General features: G+C 36.0%; 1 protein-coding gene across 10 annotated transcripts in view; it reads right to left on the bottom strand.

The window, feature by feature from the left end:
* Nucleotides 1-19198, bottom strand: part of CUL2 (cullin 2) — a 54957-nt gene that overhangs the window by 12811 nt on the left and 22948 nt on the right. For 7 of the 10 annotated variants that reach the window (XM_075492470.1, XM_075492472.1, XM_075492468.1 and 4 more), the window contains exons 6-17: nucleotides 16858-16940; nucleotides 13991-14077; nucleotides 10486-10582; nucleotides 10283-10393; nucleotides 8180-8342; nucleotides 6892-7016; nucleotides 5171-5278; nucleotides 2830-2889; nucleotides 2308-2436; nucleotides 2118-2204; nucleotides 1450-1602; nucleotides 976-1053 (exon numbers count right to left, since the gene is read on the bottom strand). In XM_075492470.1, the coding sequence (XP_075348585.1) occupies nucleotides 976-1053; nucleotides 1450-1602; nucleotides 2118-2204; nucleotides 2308-2436; nucleotides 2830-2889; nucleotides 5171-5278; nucleotides 6892-7016; nucleotides 8180-8342; nucleotides 10283-10393; nucleotides 10486-10582; nucleotides 13991-14077; nucleotides 16858-16940 (1281 nt within the window). The remainder of the gene's footprint in view (nucleotides 1-975; nucleotides 1054-1449; nucleotides 1603-2117; nucleotides 2205-2307; nucleotides 2437-2829; nucleotides 2890-5170; nucleotides 5279-6891; nucleotides 7017-8179; nucleotides 8343-10282; nucleotides 10394-10485; nucleotides 10583-13990; nucleotides 14078-16857; nucleotides 16941-19198) is intronic. The other 3 variants (XM_075492475.1, XM_075492476.1, XM_075492477.1) reach the window with 2 other exon arrangements.

The following is a 19198-nucleotide window of genomic DNA, read 5'->3' as shown; positions in this document are numbered from 1 at the left end:
CAAAATGTCATCAATCACCTTCCATGGATCCCATAGTATGGGCTGGAAACTCTTGTATTGCTAAAACCAAGTGCCACTTAATACAGTGGAAATAAAAGCAGAATAAATAGTTCTAATACTTAGTACTAATACATGAAAAAGCTCCTTCACCACAGAAACAGACATTTGCCATTATAATTTGGATCAGATAGCAATTTAAGGTATAAAAACTGCTTAAAAAATTCTGTTATGTCCAATAATATGAATTTTTTATTGCCTAAAATGTACTTCACCATTAAACACACTTTATCAAAGTCTATTTAGGCATATTTATTGCCTAAAACATACTTCACCATTAAATACACTTTAGCAAAGATCAACACACATATTCTGTGTTTTAACACAAACATTGTACAGATAACATTTAGAATACAATAATATAATCAAAACTAATAAAATATTCCACCTCTACAAAGAAGAAATAATCACATAAAAAGAGAATATTTGGCCAAAGTAAAACCTCTACTGCTTTGAGAATTTGCAAAATTAGCTTTAAAGAAGTTTGCATGAAGCTTGATTTTGAATGGCTCCTATGAAATATGGGATAAGAAACCTGTATCTGCAATTTAATCTGCTATTAAATCTGTTCAGATTTAATATTAGAAACAAAATCTTCTTTTATGTAAATATTAGTAATTGGTTTTAAAGCTAAGAATCGACCCATTTCATCTGATTGTATTTATTAGTATCTCCCTCATCAATCACGAAGTGTACAGGAGAGATGTGAAAAATAAAGAAAAGCTATGCAAATACGTACATAAATTCAGTATGTCATTTGGGTGACCTTTCCAAATTTCATATGGACTGGAAAAAGGACAGCCATGATTTACAAACAAAATGAAGCAGCTCAGGTTTCTCTCTGTTACAGTGATCATCTTTTATTTGGAGCTATTTTACATTTTCCACATGTTTACAAGAAGCCTCCTACTAACCTACCATCTGTACACTTTTTTCCAGTTCCTGAGGAATTGCAAATGTAGAAGAAGGAGCCTGAGTTAGAGGCCATGCACCAGCCTAAAGGCATCAGGAAAAATAAAAGCATTAACATTTTCATACAATATATACATTAAGAAAAAATAACACTATTAAACAGATCTATAGTGTATATTACGCCACAAGACATTCAATTTAGACAAGAAATTTTACTGCTCATTTTTTACTACTCATTATGCATGCCCCACTGAGGTATTAATTCAAGACAAGAACACAATGCATTTTACATCACTACTGTTTAGTGTGTTAGCGGGTTAATTTTAAAAAGAAGAACTAGGAAAATAAATTATTCCACAATGATCACAAGGTGTCAGTTTCTACATGAGAAGTATTCATAGTTAGAAAAACTGTTCACTTGTTATCAAAACATAAAAATTAAGTACAAATAACTCAACAGTAATAAACATACATTAGTACCTGTAGAACATATATCTGAAAACTAATTCCCAAATCTATAATTGTGTCCTGGTTTTTGATAAAGTTGTTGAATTTATTGTTGAGATCAGCACTAACACTCATGTCTGTATACATTCGATGGAGCTTGCTGGTAAATTCATAACCACAGGCTTGCTGTGAAGAAATATTGTAACAGGTTTCACAGTGAAAACAGTACTTATATAAACTATGCACATTCACTACTAAAATATGAAAATCTAGTCAGCAGAAGTATTGTTATAATATTTACAGAGAACACTAGTTACAACAGAAAACAAACATTATAAAAGAAAATTATCAGATTTATCTTAGTTTCACTTTCTATACATTGATTTATATGAACAATGTTATTGTATAAAATTGAAAGACAGAGCCAGTTTATGAAAGTCCTTGGTACTTATATAATGTAAATACGAATTATTTGAACACACTTAATAAAACTACCCAAAACCTCATAAAAATCTCAAATGCCTCTAAGTGGTACTGGGCCATACATCTTTCATAGACTACCAAGAAATTAGTTTTTCCTTTCAGCAATTGGAAACAGGTTCTACCGATTGCTAAGTTATCTCTGGCACCCTCTGCTGCTCCCTCTCAACATTACATACTCCTATGTTTGTTTATTCTGCATCAGAAGAGTATTACATTACCTTTAGTTTATTAATCATGGCTTCTTCAGAATCCATAGACATAGACAAACCATGAATTAATCTTTTTGCCAACATTCTGGCATAGAACTGTATAAAAAAATCAGATATGAGGATTTTTAAAAGCATAACCACATTCTTCAAGTATACTTTAAATGCAACATTTTAACATTTATCGAATATCAAAAGTTACCTTTTGGAATACATCTTTGTCATCAATGTATTTGAAAACAGTAATGAAACTTGTAAGTTTGTCTTCTACTTCATTCTCTGTCATTCCTTTTGCTGACTTCTTCAACAAGTTGTCACAGTACTTGGCCAGCTCAAGTTAAAAAAAGAAAAAACAAACCCAAACCTACTTGTCAAGCTTGAGAACAAATGTGTGCCAAGGTATTCCGAACTTCTACACAAAAGTTAAAGCGTGAAATAAGTCACAGTCTATAGTCTCATGTTCTGTTACAAGGGCTGTATTCATACGCAAATGATATATACTACATCCACAGAAAATACAAATTCTGTATCAAAAATTACAACTGCACCAATTTTGCACACCCACAAAACGTGTGTGCAGGTTAAGGTATTTATTACTCCTGAAATACACACCTGAGGCTCCCTTAGTGTGAGAAATGGATATTCATGTGATGGACCCTATGCCAATTCATTTGACAGTTTTAAAAAAGTATTATTACTTTCTACAGTAATACATATCACTTACCAACTCAGGTGCTTTGCAGATTGACTTGGGCTCCCTATAGTTAACTACTGATGTCAAAGCCTACATAGGAACACAGAGCAAAGAGAAAAAAATGTAAATGACTTAAAACTTTTTCTTTCACGAAAGTTGAAGAAATAAAAAAAATGTTCAAGGCAAAGACCATCCGAGACCCTATAAAACTGAACTACACAAAGAGGGACCAAAAAAAGAAACAATGAATAAAAGGGTTTGAATTGCTGCTCTGTGAGAACTTGGTTGAACTTTTTTAAGTCGAGATTTAAGTGGAAAGACTAGAGGAACAGAAGCTAATTGCAGAAAGCAGGACAACAAATTAAGTTCTGATTAGAAACTTAAATGTATGAAGAGTTTGGTATACAGCAATATGTGTGGATGGAAAGAAAGTATGGATGGAAAGAAACTGAGGAATAATTGCAGATAAAGCAGATTTGAGCAGCAGCACATCAACAGCAGCTTACATCAACATTACATCATACATCATTACAGCATGTATCTTGAAGTGAAAAACATACATGGGGTGCTCACAACAGTAAGAAAAGAAAGGTCTTTTGGTTGTTGGATTTTTGGATAGACTAAAAAGGAGAAAAAAAAATATTGTTGAAAGTGGAAATACAAAGCAGTGCAGTACAAAAAAGCGGTAGCTGAAGAAAACCTGAATATGAGGAAAAAGAAAAAGAAGGAGATAATGGCAGTTTAGAATTGGAAACTGTAAACAAAGATATCAGAATCATCAAGATTAGTTTCTAAACTACATATCACATTTAAATTAACATTTTAAATTAATACTGAACCAAAAATATTGCATGACGATAGTTCCTAGGAATTATAGTTCCTTCTACAGAAGGAAAACATTATTTTTGTTATTATTATAAAGAAGAACTGACAAGCAACTCTTTGTACAATGCCTCAACATTACAATATTTGATAATAGGTCCCTAGAATCCCTGTGAGAAGGGAATGCATGACTTTACAAGAAATATGAAACTCTTTGAAGCTTAGAGCACTCTTTTCCAATAATACTGGAGGCAACAATGGCAGTTTTGATATCCACCATGAAAAACTGACAGCAGATTAAGATTTTAAATATTTATTGTAATAAAGATCACTGAAGTGAAGACTTGATGTATTTAAGGAAAAAGTACATCGCCTATGTTCCAGCAAAGGTAGTTATCAATCTCATATTACTCCACCTTCTGGTACATGACATTAATTGCAATTGAGACAGAAATGTATTAAGATACTTAAATAAGCACTTGTTTTAAAATACCAAACAATTATTTTCTCAATATCACAAATACAGATGGGTAACTACTATTGATACTATTACTGGTATCTTCATCACTATGTCTTTCCAGATTAACTTTGGCTGAAAATCATCAAAGCTTAGACTATGACCCTAACTACAAACTGCAATTCCTGTAAACACCACAAATGAACAATGAAATGTATGCATGCATCCTATGACAGGAAAATATAAACAGGAAAGTAGTAAGTGCACTCTCTAGGAAAAAGATACAAGGATATATGGGAAAGAGTGGGAAATTAACAAATGGATTAGATAAAATGTACTTCTTTTTTAGGAGGAGCCACTCAATCCCTCAAGAGCCCAGGCACGTTTTGCAGAATTTAATAATAATAATAATAATAATAATAATAATAATAATAATAATAATAATAATAATAATAATTATTATTATTATTATTATTATTAACAATTAGAACTGTTATCTTAAATACCTTCATGGCTGTGCATTTCAAAGAAAAAAGCAGCAAGCCTCTTTCCCTAAAGAGACTTATTTAACTTCAAATGCTGTTCTCTCCTGGAGAAAGTTAGCTAATGTGACAGTGATTGAAGTAATTTAGGTTTCAAGATATTCTTTGTAGTCAACTTGAAAAATCTAAACAAAGCTTCTATGTAATTAATACTATCAGCATTCAGAGTTAAACATTATGGCAGCAAGCAAATTTAAGTTCAAATGCATGTAAGAGTTGCCAAACTTCCCAAAACCCACAATTTGTCTATTTATTATCTGCACTTAAATTTACATTAAATGGGTCAGCTCCATTTTTGCGTTTTGAATTATGATGAAAATAAAGGTCTTTCTTTCAGAAAACATTTAAATATTAAAGTGGTTTCCTTTGTACATATCTTTTCCCCTAACAATGGATTGGCTTTTGTTCCATTGCATTTCTAAACTAGAAAAACTGCGTAAGAACTCTATCTTTGAATGTGTGTTGATGCCCTGAAGAATTTTGGTGAGCCTGACACAGGGTCCCACATTTTGTTTTCCAATGCTTTTTTTACTTCCTAAGTGAAAGTTACCTTGTCAAGGGCACTCATAAAGTGCTGATCACCATTCAAAACAGTGTTGATGAGTTGAACAAATTTACTATGTACTTCCAAAACTGACTCCACAAACTGAGTTGGCATCTAAAAAAGGTAGATAAAACAGAAGGCAAGTTATTGAGAAAAGTAGTATTGTCCACACACAAACTTATCTACATTAGTTGTACATTTTTTCCTAATTATTCTTTTTGATAAAAGTTAAAAATCATAGTGATTAAGTCTTTGAGAGCATTGATTCTGCATTGTTGTACTCTTACACTACTGTGCTTCAGCATGTTTTGTAAATAAAAAGTCTACGGCTACATTTACAATCCTGTTATCAAACATAGATTTTAGTCTATACTGCTGTCATGCTGTCTGATCTTTTCATCATACCCTAAAATCCTTTATTAGCCCTTTCAAAAATCATTAATGCTAACACATAAATATAGCAATCAAGCCAAAAAGCTACTGAAATAAGTAAACTGCTGCTTTTTCTACACATTGACTTCAGAGACAGAAAATCCGGGTGAACCCTTTGAATTTTCCTACGTAGGACAGTTACCAACCAAATTTAGTGCACCGCATTTCAGCATAACATTTTGTATAGAAATGAGTAATATGAATTAGAGGAGTCCCTATGCAGACAAGCTGGCAGGCAGCAACGCAAGAGTGTGCAATGCACTGGCTGCATCACATGACTCCCCAAGTGCATTCTCAGGTCACACATTAAAAATGTTTTGATGACAAATTACTTAATCCATACAGCAGAGCAAGTATTTCACATTTAGTGTTTATCTACATAAGGCTGTAAATTTTCATCACCCTCATGGCTCTGCATTCATTTCCCTGTGTAGATACTATTAGTTTGAAAGAATAAGCTCAGTAAACTGACAAATACTTTGAAAGCAAACTATACTACTAAAGACTTCAGCCCATTTTCAGTATGCACACAGGAGTTACGGAAGAGTAAGCAGTCCTGTGCAGCCAATAAAAGAGTGAATTTACAACAGTTTGTATCTATGTATTATTATAGACAGAAACACTGGATGGCTGAAGTCACCATCCTAAAGTGAGCACAGATCTAGACAGCAAGATGTACACATGTACAAATATAATGCCAAATGAAAGCTTGTTTGTTTGTTTCTGAACAGCAATGCTAGAGGAACAAAAATGGAATTGAGTAATTTAAATACATATGAACTGAAAAAAGTTTAACACACTTTAGTAAAATAATTAAGCTACAGTATTTTCAGAAATTACATGAAAATGTGAGACTACAAAGCTATTAGTGAAAAATACCACACTGAAATCAGGACAGGATGTCAAGTCTTTACAAATAACATATAATTAAACTAAATGAAATCATTGGTTCCTAATGTACCAGAACAGCAAATGCCACTGACTTAGAGAAATTCAGGAAAAAAAATACATACATGGAACAAAAGGACCTACTTGCCATGACAGCATTAAATAAACAACAATGAGAAATATCTAGCTGTAGTTGTTTCTGGTTAGATCACAACAATCAACTCTCAGGATAGATATGTGTTGCACAGCTAAGCGTGCTGATTAGAAGTTACAATTTATCCATAATGTTCCAAACCAATTTCATATAGACAAAATTAAAAGAACAGAATAGACTAAAAAGAAAAGGATAAGCATTTCATCAGGAATGTTAATCAAATAGGTAACTTCAGCTGCCTAAGAAAACTCACATTTTCCTGAGAAAGATTGCTGGTTGCTCTAAGGCCCTCATCATGGATATGGTTTTGTAGTTCCTGAATCATATGAGGTAAACCACTTGACACAGCACGAAGTAGAGTATACATATTTGCCATGTCTGTAACAGAGATACATTTTTATAGAATATGCTTAGAAACACTAAAAATCAACACTTAATATAGTATCATAATTTCACACAGAGCTTTTCAAAGACTGAAACAAGACCAACTGTTTTTTAAAAAAATTTTAACATACACTGGATCACTGACAAAAGAAAAAAAGGAAAGAGCAGGGCTACTATCGGTGTTTACTGAGTACTGCCATTGACTACCTCACTCTTCCAATACTGCTTATTTAGGAGAGACTCCAAGAGGAGAGGTTGGCTAGTATGGGAAAGTACTGTGTCAGTTTATTTTAATCCTTGGCCTCCCTAAATCTCCCTTAGCAGCAGCTGACTAAAATAATTTTAGATATCTTCTTGACTTTTTGTTTTCCTCCAGTGGTGACTTGAAATTTTTCTCAGGTTAGAAAAGCTGTAAATAAGCAACTGCTATTTTTATGGTATTTCTTTTGCAAAAAAAGGATCCAAGCTCTGATCAATTTTGCAAAACTCTCTGGAAACTGAACACTGTTATTAGATACAATTTGAGTTTGACTGTGAATAATAATTTGTTTCACGTAATAGATACCATCTTCCATGCAAGAATAAGCATTCTTTCAAGGGTAAAGAGGCATGTAGTCATCAGGAAGCATAATTTTTTTAGTCAGGCAGGGAATATAACTATAAGAGCATCTGCTTCTGTAAAAAGGATTTGGAAAGAGAGGTCACAAAAGATTCAGGACAATAAAAAGTGGCTATGAAAAGACGCCAAAATATTTTATAATCCTGACCTGTCAAATGATGATGAAGAAATCTGTAAAGACAGAGCCATTGGTTTACAAATGAAAACACAAGCATAAAATATGATCAGTTCTACAGGACACAGGACTTCAGTGTGTTTTTAAGTCGACTAAGACAAGGAAAGAGAAAGAGTATTGGCCGAAAGAAGGGTTGTTAACAGTAAAAAGAAGGTTTTGACTATATATTTGGAAGAATGATAATGAATTACATGGTAAAAGAAAAATGTCATTCAGGGTTTAATTGGGCTTTCTAGATAACTAACATATATTAGTTGAAAATACTTAAGCACATAGAAGGTCATTGAATAAAGACAGTAAATTGCAATCCTAAATTAATAAAACAAAAACCACTCCATGCTTTTTGTGACCATTGAGACTTACCACTTCTTTTCTCTTGTCTGATAATATTGTGACATTCTGCATGTAGAAACTGCAAGTGATCAGCTACCATTCTCTGTTGGCATTCATGAATCACTTTGCCGTATGAGCTGGGATGCAAGTATTTCCGACACCGCATTTCTTCATCTTTTAATCTACCTAAAACCTACAGACAAGTTTTTAAACTGAGAGCTGATGAAATACTAACAACCAATACAGAACCATGAATATACAACAGTATACGTATGCAGAATGAGAGACACAAATAAGTAACAAAGTTAAAAAAGAACTTGTCTGGGATGCTGAATAATTAAATTTGCTCTTTGGAATCAGGCTATTACTGAATTAATATAACCTTCTACTCTGAGTACTGACTAGGCACAGTTGCTACTAGATGACTAATAGCACTCAATAGTTCTCTTCTCAAAATTTCTTCTTCCCTTCAACTTTGTGACCGGTCTTCCCCAATTTCTCCTACCACACTTCTTATTCCTTCTGAGAAAGTTTTACCACAATACCTAATTATATGACTATAAGAATCACTTTTCTGTTCCAAACCTTGTACATAAACATCTGCTCAAAAGGCATAGGTATAAATCTGCTCAAAAGGTATACATTTGAGCTATTAATAAGAACTCTCATTATAACTTCAATGAAGGAAATAGGCATTATCATGAAATAAGTCATGGACATGAGCCGGCAATGTGCGCTCGCAGCCCAGAAGGCCAACTGTATCCTGGGCTGCATCAAAAGAAGCGTGGCCAGCAGGTCGAGGGAGGGGATTCTGCCCCTCTGCTCTGCTCCAGTGAGACCCCACCTGCAGTACTGCAGCCAGCTCTGGAGCCCCCAGCACAAGAAGGACATGGAGCTGTTGGAGCAGGTCCAGAGAAGGGCCACAAAAATGATCAGAGGGATGGAACATCGCTCCTATGAGGAAAGGCTGAGAGAGTTGGGGTTTTTCAGCCTGGAGAAGAGGAGGCTCTGGGGAGACATTATTGTGGCCTTTCAATACTTAAAGGGGGCTTGTAAGAAAGATGGGGACAGACTTTTTAGTAGGGCCTGTTGCGATAAGACAAGGTGTAATGGTTTTAAACTAAAAGAGGGTAGATTTAGACTAGACATAAGGAAGAAATTTTTTACAATGACGCTGGTGAGGCACTGGAACAGGTTGCCCAGAGAAGTTGTGGATGCCCCATCCCTGGAAACATTCACGGTCAGGTTGGACGGGGCTCCGAGCAACCTGATCTAGTTGAAGATGTCCCTGCCCATTGCAGGGGGGTTGGACTAGATGACCTGTAAAGGTCCCTTCCAACCCAAACTATTCTATGATCTAAGTCATATGAACACTGATATAAAAGTACTTATATCAAGTGAATATGAATGGAGCCTAGGGAGAGTAGTGCAGCTGCAGACTGCTAATGATAGACAAAATGAATCTGCATTTCTTTTGGTTTAATTGAAGTCTTAGCCTGTCCCTGAATTTCACCTCAGGTGTGCAACCATTAGCTTATGCTCCTTATGGTTAAAAGCAATCTCACAACCTTCTCCTCAACTCTTCTATCTTGTTAGTGTGGACAGCACGGCACCAAGGACTGACTCCTAGTCTTGTATTAATCTTTGCTTTCTCAAGCAAGGTATAAGAATTACAAGTAATTTAACCACAACCTGACTTCATACACCACAAAGAAAAACAAAAGAAAATCCACCTCAGAGTATGTAATTTTTAATAATGCTCTGTAACAACTCTAACATATAGTCTTCTCTAACCATTATATTGCTAAAACTCTCATCTTATGCTACTACAAATAGAATGAAAATAATGAAATGAGGAAGCAATAGTGATCAACCTGATATGCATTTTGGTTTTTATCTTTTTTTTTTTCTTTTTTTACTTTTCATGCAATTATCATTTATTATTTTGAAGCTGACAGTCCATCCACAGGCAAGGTTTGTAGTTTATATTCAGATTAACCATGCCATCAAAATGCATAGTTTAAACTGCAACAACAAAGAACAACTATGGGAACTGTATAGGAAGACGTGTATCATCAGTAAATTGATAATATTAGATTTTAGTTATTGCACGTGTGTGGAAGAATCTCTTACCTTCTCCATGTATTGTGAGCAATTTGACTCTTGCAATAAATTTGAAGCTTCTTGTTTATAATACTCCCCTGTTTCATTCAGAAAAGGACACTCAAAAATTTCCTGATAAAACTGAAAGGGATAATTTTTTTTTAAAGGACAAATAATGCATATACTAGGTTAACATTCAAACTTAAAAACATAAATCAGAAATATGTATCTACCTTTAGGGGGAATTTTTTCTTATACTGTTCAACATGAACAAAGGAGTTAATAACCCCATGGATTACTTTCTGGTTTGGGTCTTCTCCACAGCGATCACTGAAATAGGCAAAGCAAACATTCATGAGAATGTAGGTACCTAGTGTAACTCATCTGATAGCTGAATGAAATAAAATTGGATGAAAACATTTTCCAGTAAATTCCTCTGCTTAAATTGGCAAAATTGAAGAAAATTAATCTTAAAATAAAAAATGCACACTTCTTTCTCTCCTATACATTAAATTGTTGAGATAGCAATTCATAAACTATTCAAAAGCATTTGCAGGTGATGAAATTTCCAAGTGTTTGCCAAGGATATAAGTATTCCAAATTACATATTCTAAGCAATTACTTTAAAAGTTACAGTAAGTTCCGTCTTGTATCTGTAGCCTTTATTAAATAGACTACCTTCACACTCCTGCCCAAGAGGCATACTATTTTCTTTTCTGAGTATGTACTATTCAACATTTAGATGTCAAGTGGAACAAATAACGTACTTGGTGCATTGTCTCAGTTTTTAATCATACATTGGAAAAGGAAAACCTTACGTTTTCCAGTCAAGTTCTTAGCTTCAAATAAGCGAGTTCAAGTGAAGAAAATATTATCCTTAGTCCCATTTGGTTGAAAACAAAAGTAATTAAAACAAGTGTTTTGCATGCTAAAAACATTAGTGTTCACTCCTTTGCAAAGACTGGAAATAACAGACCCACGCTCAGAGCACCAGAGACTTTCTTAAAACATGAACTGTTCTAAAAAGACCACCCTTCACATACACTTTACAAAGAAGTAAAAAATATTCCTTAACTCCTAAGGTGTTAAACAGGACTAAAATATGATTTATAAGAGTATATTTACACTTAAGCATCAGCAGTTGTAGTTTCAGAGGTTTTCCTTTTTTAAATACATATGTACACATATATATATGTATATAGAATAAGAACTTTCATGTTACCCAGACTGCACTGAAAAGATAAAATGACTTCTCTGTTAGAAACTTAGGTTGGTATAGGAGACTCATTTACATGAGTGATTCAAAAAAAATTAAAGACAAAAAAAAAGTAAAGCCAGCAAAAATACTTCAAACCCAAACATTACCATACACCCATCTAGGCTGGGGTGGAATGGGGGAGAAATAATTTTGCTAATTTCATTCATTTTGGTTTGGAATTTATAAAAACTCCAGAGGACACCCATGAGCTAGGGAGGTTTACCAGGACAGCCACACCAGCAGTCATCATATTACATACACCAGACCAGATTCGTATGTTCACACCACTGTTAACTACAAGCATTGCTTTTAAATACTACTGTGTCCTAAGATCTGAAAACTGAAACTCATGATGAGTGGAAAGAACTAGCTCTCTAACAGATTATGAGCAGTCACTGTGTGGTTTATGCAGCTTGGTCACCCCTTACAAATGAGCTGACCTAATGGGTAACTGCTCGAGCAGCAATGGTCTGATTTTTTTTTCCCCTCGGGGACAGGAAGGTTTCCTCTGGTTCTGGTAGCTGAACAAATGGAATAAATCCAGGTTTGGGTACATGTAATCACACCCTGCATTTGTGCCACCCTCTGCTGGGTCTAGTTATATGATGGCAGAGGCGGCAGCAGCATGTCACAGAAGGGAAGAAGTATAACACCAGACCAGGGCCTGGACCCAGCTCCATCCTGGAGGGCCCCAGGAGCATAGTCAGCTGCAGGATGCGTGCAGCCTGTGAACACAGCACGATGTCATGGTGTGCAGGAAGCTACATAACTAAAAGTTAAGCATATTACAAAGCAGGACTGTCAAGAGACAGTCCAGTCTGTCTCTAGCACATAGGGTTCTGGACCTGGAAGGATACTGGTGACACGAACACAAGAAACATTACTGTAATAACAGATGAAGACCCAGCTCCCCTCTGCTCGGTTCACAGGCCACAGCCCACACAGATGCTGTAGGAAAGAGGGCAGCAAAGGTCAGGCCCGGGGGATTCGAAGGTCAATTTATCATTAGGAAAAAGCTGTGAAAGTACAGGAGGCAGATGCTCCATGGAAGAGCTGCAAGGGAGGAGACAGGAGCGAGGCTTTCGAAGCAGAGGCCAGATGGCATGAAGGCGATAGACGAAAAGGAACACAACATGGAACCGGCCTTGCTTGCCTTTTGGGTAGCTGGTAGTGCACAACAAAGAGAAAGAGTTTAAACGCACTTCTGAATGCGGAGGTAGTGAGGATGCGGTTGCCAGTCAAATGACAAGTTTAGAACAACTGCCAGGATCGTGCAAGTTTTTGTGTGTGGTGTGTTCTGTTTTGGTTTTTTTTGGTTTTTTTTTTTTTTTAAACAGATGTCCACACTCCCCATTTTTTCCCCCCACACTCACAGAATTTTTAGTAGCTTAACCTAGGTTTCCTCAGTGGGTGAGTATTATACATTTACAGCAAAGCTGTCACAAAATTTATTGACAGAACTGCGTTATGAACTTGCATCATGAACCTATCTGAAAGGCTACACTATTTCCAAGATAAATAGCATCTGTCACAAAACTATCATTCTTTCCCCTGTGGCAGCATCTTCAGGTTTTTATTTACACCAATGGCACTCTGCTCCCAAGAATTTGTAACGCAAATGGCTAGTTTCAACAAAATTTCACAGAAGTTTTAGGGATGATTTTCTCGAAAGTTGTTGTAGTAAGAGCATCCACCAAACTAAAATGAGAGAAATTGGTAACCTCACCAAGGTGGAAGTCTATTAAGCGTATACTTCCCTTCCTAGCAGTAGTCAGCAAGCAATATGGATACATACAGCTACAGAGCAGCTGCCGCACTGTTTCAAGCAGGGATATCACAGGACATCTTGGGAGGGTAGAAGGGAATTATGATGTTTGGTGGGGAATCTGGACAAAATGATAAAGCGCTAGAAACACGAGTTCCACTAATTCAGATGATGATGAGTTTCTTTTTTCAAAAGAAATGGAGAAAACCACAAAGCACAAGCTCAAGGAAGTTGTGCTGTTTTATGTTAACTCCATCTTGTTGCTATCTTAAGACTAAAGCTAACAGTGAAAGTTTAGCATGTGTTGTACAATGTGCTACTATGGCCCCACAGAACATATTTAAAGTTTAAGGTACAATAATAAATACTGTATTCATTAAAAGAAGATTCCATCACTCAAAATAAGTGCTCTGCTGTGTCAGACCAATGGCCAATCGAGACCAATTAACTACAGAATTCACTGTGAACTAGAAGAGCCTGTTTCAAACACTTTTTAAAAAGTTAACAACTTCCAATCGCTTTCCTTTCAAACAATCAGTATAAATAATATATCAGCTTAGACAGGAATAGGTTCAGTTAGTTAGAAAGTGTTAGTTATCTTTAGTAGAGAAGCCTCTCCTGGTTAGTCTGTACTAATCACACTGTCATTTGAGATAGCACCTGAATAATTTCCAAATTATTTCTGTTTAAGAATTTCATAGATGAATTTTCTCACAATTCGAGATCTTGTCGGCTTCCTGTTGTGTTGAAACAAAAATGCGTAAGTTGATATTCAGCTTGCCTTGTAGGAGGAGTGCTTGGGCTAGAGGGAGGGGGAAGAAAGTGTGTTATATTCAGAACTCTATATTAAGAGTGCAGTCAGACAAGACAGGCTTAAGTGATTTAACAATTCTCTACTGTTCAAGGGGGCTAATCCTGCTCCCTTTTGCTCAGTCACAGGCCTCTGTATCTCCCTTGCATTGCCTTGGCACTCATCTAATTCTTTGCTGAACTGACTCATCATGCCAATCTGGAGAAATATTACCCAATACGGTTTTCTGTCATATTAGCAGTTGAGTTGGTTCACTAAGGGACTAGATGAGCACCAAACTCAGCACAAGAAACATAGTAGAGCACAGCCTGCTCCTCTTGGCCATCAGCAAATTCTTAGATCAGTTTAGCCATCTTGTTCAGCTGAACCACAAGTCATTACTTGGATTTCTTTATTTTCATGTGCCAAAAAAGTTTTCTGTTAATTTTAATGTATAGTGTATTGCACAAGTTTATAGCTTCTAAAAAGTAGATGTGCTCAAAATTTTAGTCAGAAGTCTTTTTAAAATTCCAGTTAAATACATTGATAAAATAAAACCCAAAAGCAAAATTTGTGGCCTTGTTCCCTCTACCTTTTCCAGTACAGTAATAAACATACTTTTATTTGCAACCAGTTGACTACAATGCTGGTTATCAACTCCGCATATTGTCGTATATGATGCAAAATCTTCTGGTTATAAGAAGTTCAACTGTCCCATCTATTGAAATTTTAATTCTTTTGTAAAACATTTTAATAAATTAAACCATGCACACACTTAAGTACTACACTTAAGAAGGCATCTAATCGAGAGGTTTCTAAGTATATACATGTATTAGTAATTGTATTAAATTTTTTAGGTAATAATCTTCCCATGTATATTCTTGCACCTCTGGTAGATGTAACTTACTGATATCCATTTCTTCAAAGACATTGTTTAATCTCTGAATTGCTGAACTCAACGCTAAAAGACATTTAACAGGTGTTTGCAGCAAAGTCTTTAAAATTGCCTCTTACAAACTGTATTGACCACTGGAATCATAGCAAAGAACAGCAACAAGCCTATAGTTACATGCAAAGGCCATCCTCAGAATACCCATAGCAAGCCCTACATTTCATGATACCAGGAAGAACAGCTGTAATAAGTTCTCTCTTCTATAGTTCATTACATGATATGTAATTACAAAGTGGCTAGAACAAACAATACAAATTGTTGGATGTATATTTTGAGAAACAGAGTTGAATTAACTTCTTTGAGATCACACTGAAGAATCCTTAACAACAGAGGGGAAAAAAAATCCAGACCCAACCATTAGAGACAACGACTCCAGTTTTATTTAAAACTTTCCAAATGGGTTAATAACAAGTAACATCAACCTGTTACAGTCTCAGTATCTAATGCCCCACAGAGCCAGTGACAGTCTTGATCTAAATATGCTTCAGAGGTCTGCTGTAAGCCTCAAGGTAAACACATACCATCACTTTTAAGAGGCATCTGATGTCTGTTGAAAAAGGTTTTAACACAGATTTCCACTCCTACCCGCCAGTGAAACACACGGATTGACTAAAACAAGTCTTCAGTGTCACTGTGCTTGATGTAACAAAGCAGAATTTTCTCCATCATGACTTAGGGAATCTTCATTTAGTAAAAATAAATTGTTATAGTCCAACATATGGATAAAACAGTATTAACACTGGTTACAAAGGAAGCATGGTTCAACAGCTGAAAGGAAATAAATACTTCCTGGCTTCAGAAATACCGAGAGGGACATCATGTCAGTTACTTAGTCATCAAAAATTTAATTCAGGAAAGAAAAATAAAATTGTAATATTAAAATCAGGTTTCTAATGCCTTATAAATACAACTTTTTGTCTGACCAAGTGCATGTCCAACACACATCAGTCAGCCAAATTACCTCATACTTTCAGTTTACCTACACTAGCCTGGTCACCTGAGCCAGGCACACAATCACTTAAAAAAACCCCAGTCATTAGGCAACTCCAGAGCTACCCTAAACAGTAGTAAAAGTGTAGAAACTGATGGAACTTACTACAGAGTTGTGTGTAGTTGTATGTTTCAAAATTTCTGTTTATTCATAAATAAAAAGATCCTTTAGGAACTAAATAGTATAAAGGTTTTAAATCAAAACTTAAAAAGCCCCAAGCCCTGTAACTACCAGGGTCTTGTTTAAAAGTAACAAAGATATTAAAAAATAAAATAATTCCCTCAAAGTGCAAAAAAACAATTATTTCCATTTCATTCTAGTAAAGCACCAAGAATGTTAACTGAAGTCACTCATCTGAACAACAGAAACCCAGAAGCTTAGTCTTCCTGGCAGATAAGCAAGAACTGTTTTAGGTCCCATGCAAAACAATATAGCTTTTCTGGCCTCAGCAAATCCTTGCATAAGTCCAGGTCCTTATGTTTACTGACAGCACAAGAAGCCATAAGTAGTCAGCATCAGGAGGAGAAAAAGGCAAAAGGCACCCTATGGGACCTGGAGAATGATCCTAACTACTCCCCAATCCCATTAATAAGAAGGGTTGCTGAAACAGAAAAGATCAGTACCCTTGGGTTACAGTGAATTAACTATTTTCTTTTCAGTCTTTTTCGACACATGCAAACCACAAATATGTAGCTACAATGAGAAAAGCTGATAAAACATCATCATCAGGTAAGAAGCTACCTTCAAAAAAAACCGTAAAAGAATTTGGTCAAAGTTCCCATACTTTTCAAAGTAAAAAAGTGCAATACCCCCACATTGTGTTAAAGCAAAAAATAATCAAGCACTCACTTTTTTATTTCTCGGAGGAGCATCCGAATAAGGATGGCCTGCAGTGGCTCAATCATTAATTTTCTCCACATATCAAGAGCTAGCTGTCAGGACACAACACAAGTTTACGTCAATAAAAACTATTAAAAAACCACCAAAACAAAACCAAAGAGGATGCAATTCCCCATTCAGGATTTTTAAAATTAAATTCTTAGATACCCTCTTCTTTCTCCTTTTTAAATTCTTTTGTTCCCCCCCCCCCCCCCCCCCCATTTGTCAATATATTAATATATTATCATTTTTCTTCTAGAACATCTGACTGCATTCAGATGAAGATCACACAGATCTGTACACTAGCAGTGTCAGACATAGAATTCCTAGTCAGGCAGTGTCTGAATGCATGCTTCCTAGTCTGCATGCTTCCTACACATCTAATCCATCTGATTTATTCCTTGGTTCCTCTCCATCAAGGATTCTCAAATGCATATAAGGGCCCTAAACAAGTTGGTTACAAGGGCAAGTTTTGAGTGTACATATAAATAGAACATCTGCACAGTAATAGGTAAGTAACATGCCTTTCTACCCGAAGTGTTTGAATGTGTGCAGACCAGTATTTCTAAAAATCATAGCAAAATGAGCCTCAGCTGACAAAAGGGAATGTCTCCTGGCCGATTTGTCAGAGCTCAGAGCCAAAGATACAGAACCCTTATATCCAGCACACAGACAGCATCTCCAAACTAAGATGCATACAGCTTAAGCAAAGTCACTGGCAAGCTAATATTTGACTTAAATGGAATTCAAATCACCTTCATATTAGGGATAGGTCACCCTATTCCTAATATATCATTAGAGGGATCAGTCAAATGGACTCAAATATCTCAAACTCTTGTGGATGAAGTAATTGCTCCCAAAACATACCATTTTTAAAAAACACAACTGCAATCGTTCAAGGGAGTTTCTACACTTAAGTAAAAATTGGATTTAAAGCCCAAAGGGGATAATGTGATCCCTCATATGGGGGGAATACCCACACACATTTGAGACCTCTAAAAACACCTACCAGTGAATAGTAGACTGGGAAAAAATGAAATGCCCAAAATCAGTGAGGACAGAGGGAATATTGCTGCTAAGAAAGCTTTGACATAACTAACAGGCCCTTAACTGTAAAAATTAAAATATTGATCAGGTATGTCTTAACTGAAAGTAGGCATCCAGCTATCAACTAGGTATCTGATCTGATCCACTTCGTGAAATAAACCTTCCTTTTAAAGAGCAGACAAATGAACTTGCTCTGTTTGTCAAAGCTATCCAGCACCCATGCTGTAATACAGGGTGCAGAAGTCTGGGAGGTAAAGCTGACCCAACTGCATCATAAGCAGGTTCAAAGAAGAAGTAAAGGTTTGCTTATATATCAAAAGACAGATAACGTTTTGAAATCAAAGCTTAGAAGTGATTTTCACTGTCTTGCCTTGTGGAGAGTAGTTGTACAACATTTAGAGGAAAACTGTTTCCCTAAGACATCAGGAACTCATCCAGCAGAAAATGCTGAAAGAAGCTAGTTCGGGGGGGGAGGGTGGGGGTGGGGAGAAGATTGACATTTTGTGACTATGAGGTGAAGGGGACAACCTCAGATACCTACTCTGCAATGTGGTCTCTGAAATGCAATCTCTAATGTGGTACCTCTCACATATGATCTACCAGTCCAAAACAGCTTCAAGTTGCCTGTTGGAATTTCCTTGTCAAGTTAACTACAGACAGGTCAATTGAGCAACTTGATGTATTAGTTCAAGAGACTTTTTTTCTCCTTGAAGAGCAGGACTGATCTTACTTCTCCACCTAGACTGATGATACAGAACACAGCAGTTTCTTCCATTTTCCAGAATCTGTTGCCCCGTGATGGGGGAAAAAAACAGAAGGCACATCATAACTACCTGCTAGCTCAGGGCTCCCATAGAGTCATTGAAAACTCAGAAGTCTGAAATTGGTGATAGGAGCTCAACTCAGAAAAGCAGTATCCTTCACCATGCATTCATGACATCGGGACAGGGAAAAAAAAAAAAATCCCTTGCAAGCACTGGCAGACTACTTTCATCAACTGATCTCATCCTGTATTTTTCCTGGTACAATTACTGAATGTCTGGAACTCTTATCAGTATGCTAAACTGTTTGAAGCTATGCCCATACACGTCACATACGCACCTCCGGTCTCTTGTAGGTACCTACTGTTACACACCCCAGAAGAACTAAGCAAGCATGTACTCGTTTAAGATTACTGAAAAGCTCCCAAAGTTTCATTAGCACACAGGAGTGATGCTGAGACAGCAACTTCAGTACATAGGGAGTACAGTTCTGCTTCTACAAA

This window comes from Mycteria americana, chromosome 2, assembly GCF_035582795.1.
Source record: "Mycteria americana isolate JAX WOST 10 ecotype Jacksonville Zoo and Gardens chromosome 2, USCA_MyAme_1.0, whole genome shotgun sequence".
In the NCBI taxonomy this organism is placed as follows: domain Eukaryota; kingdom Metazoa; phylum Chordata; class Aves; order Ciconiiformes; family Ciconiidae; genus Mycteria; species Mycteria americana.
This window is presented reverse-complemented; position numbering and strand designations above follow the sequence as displayed.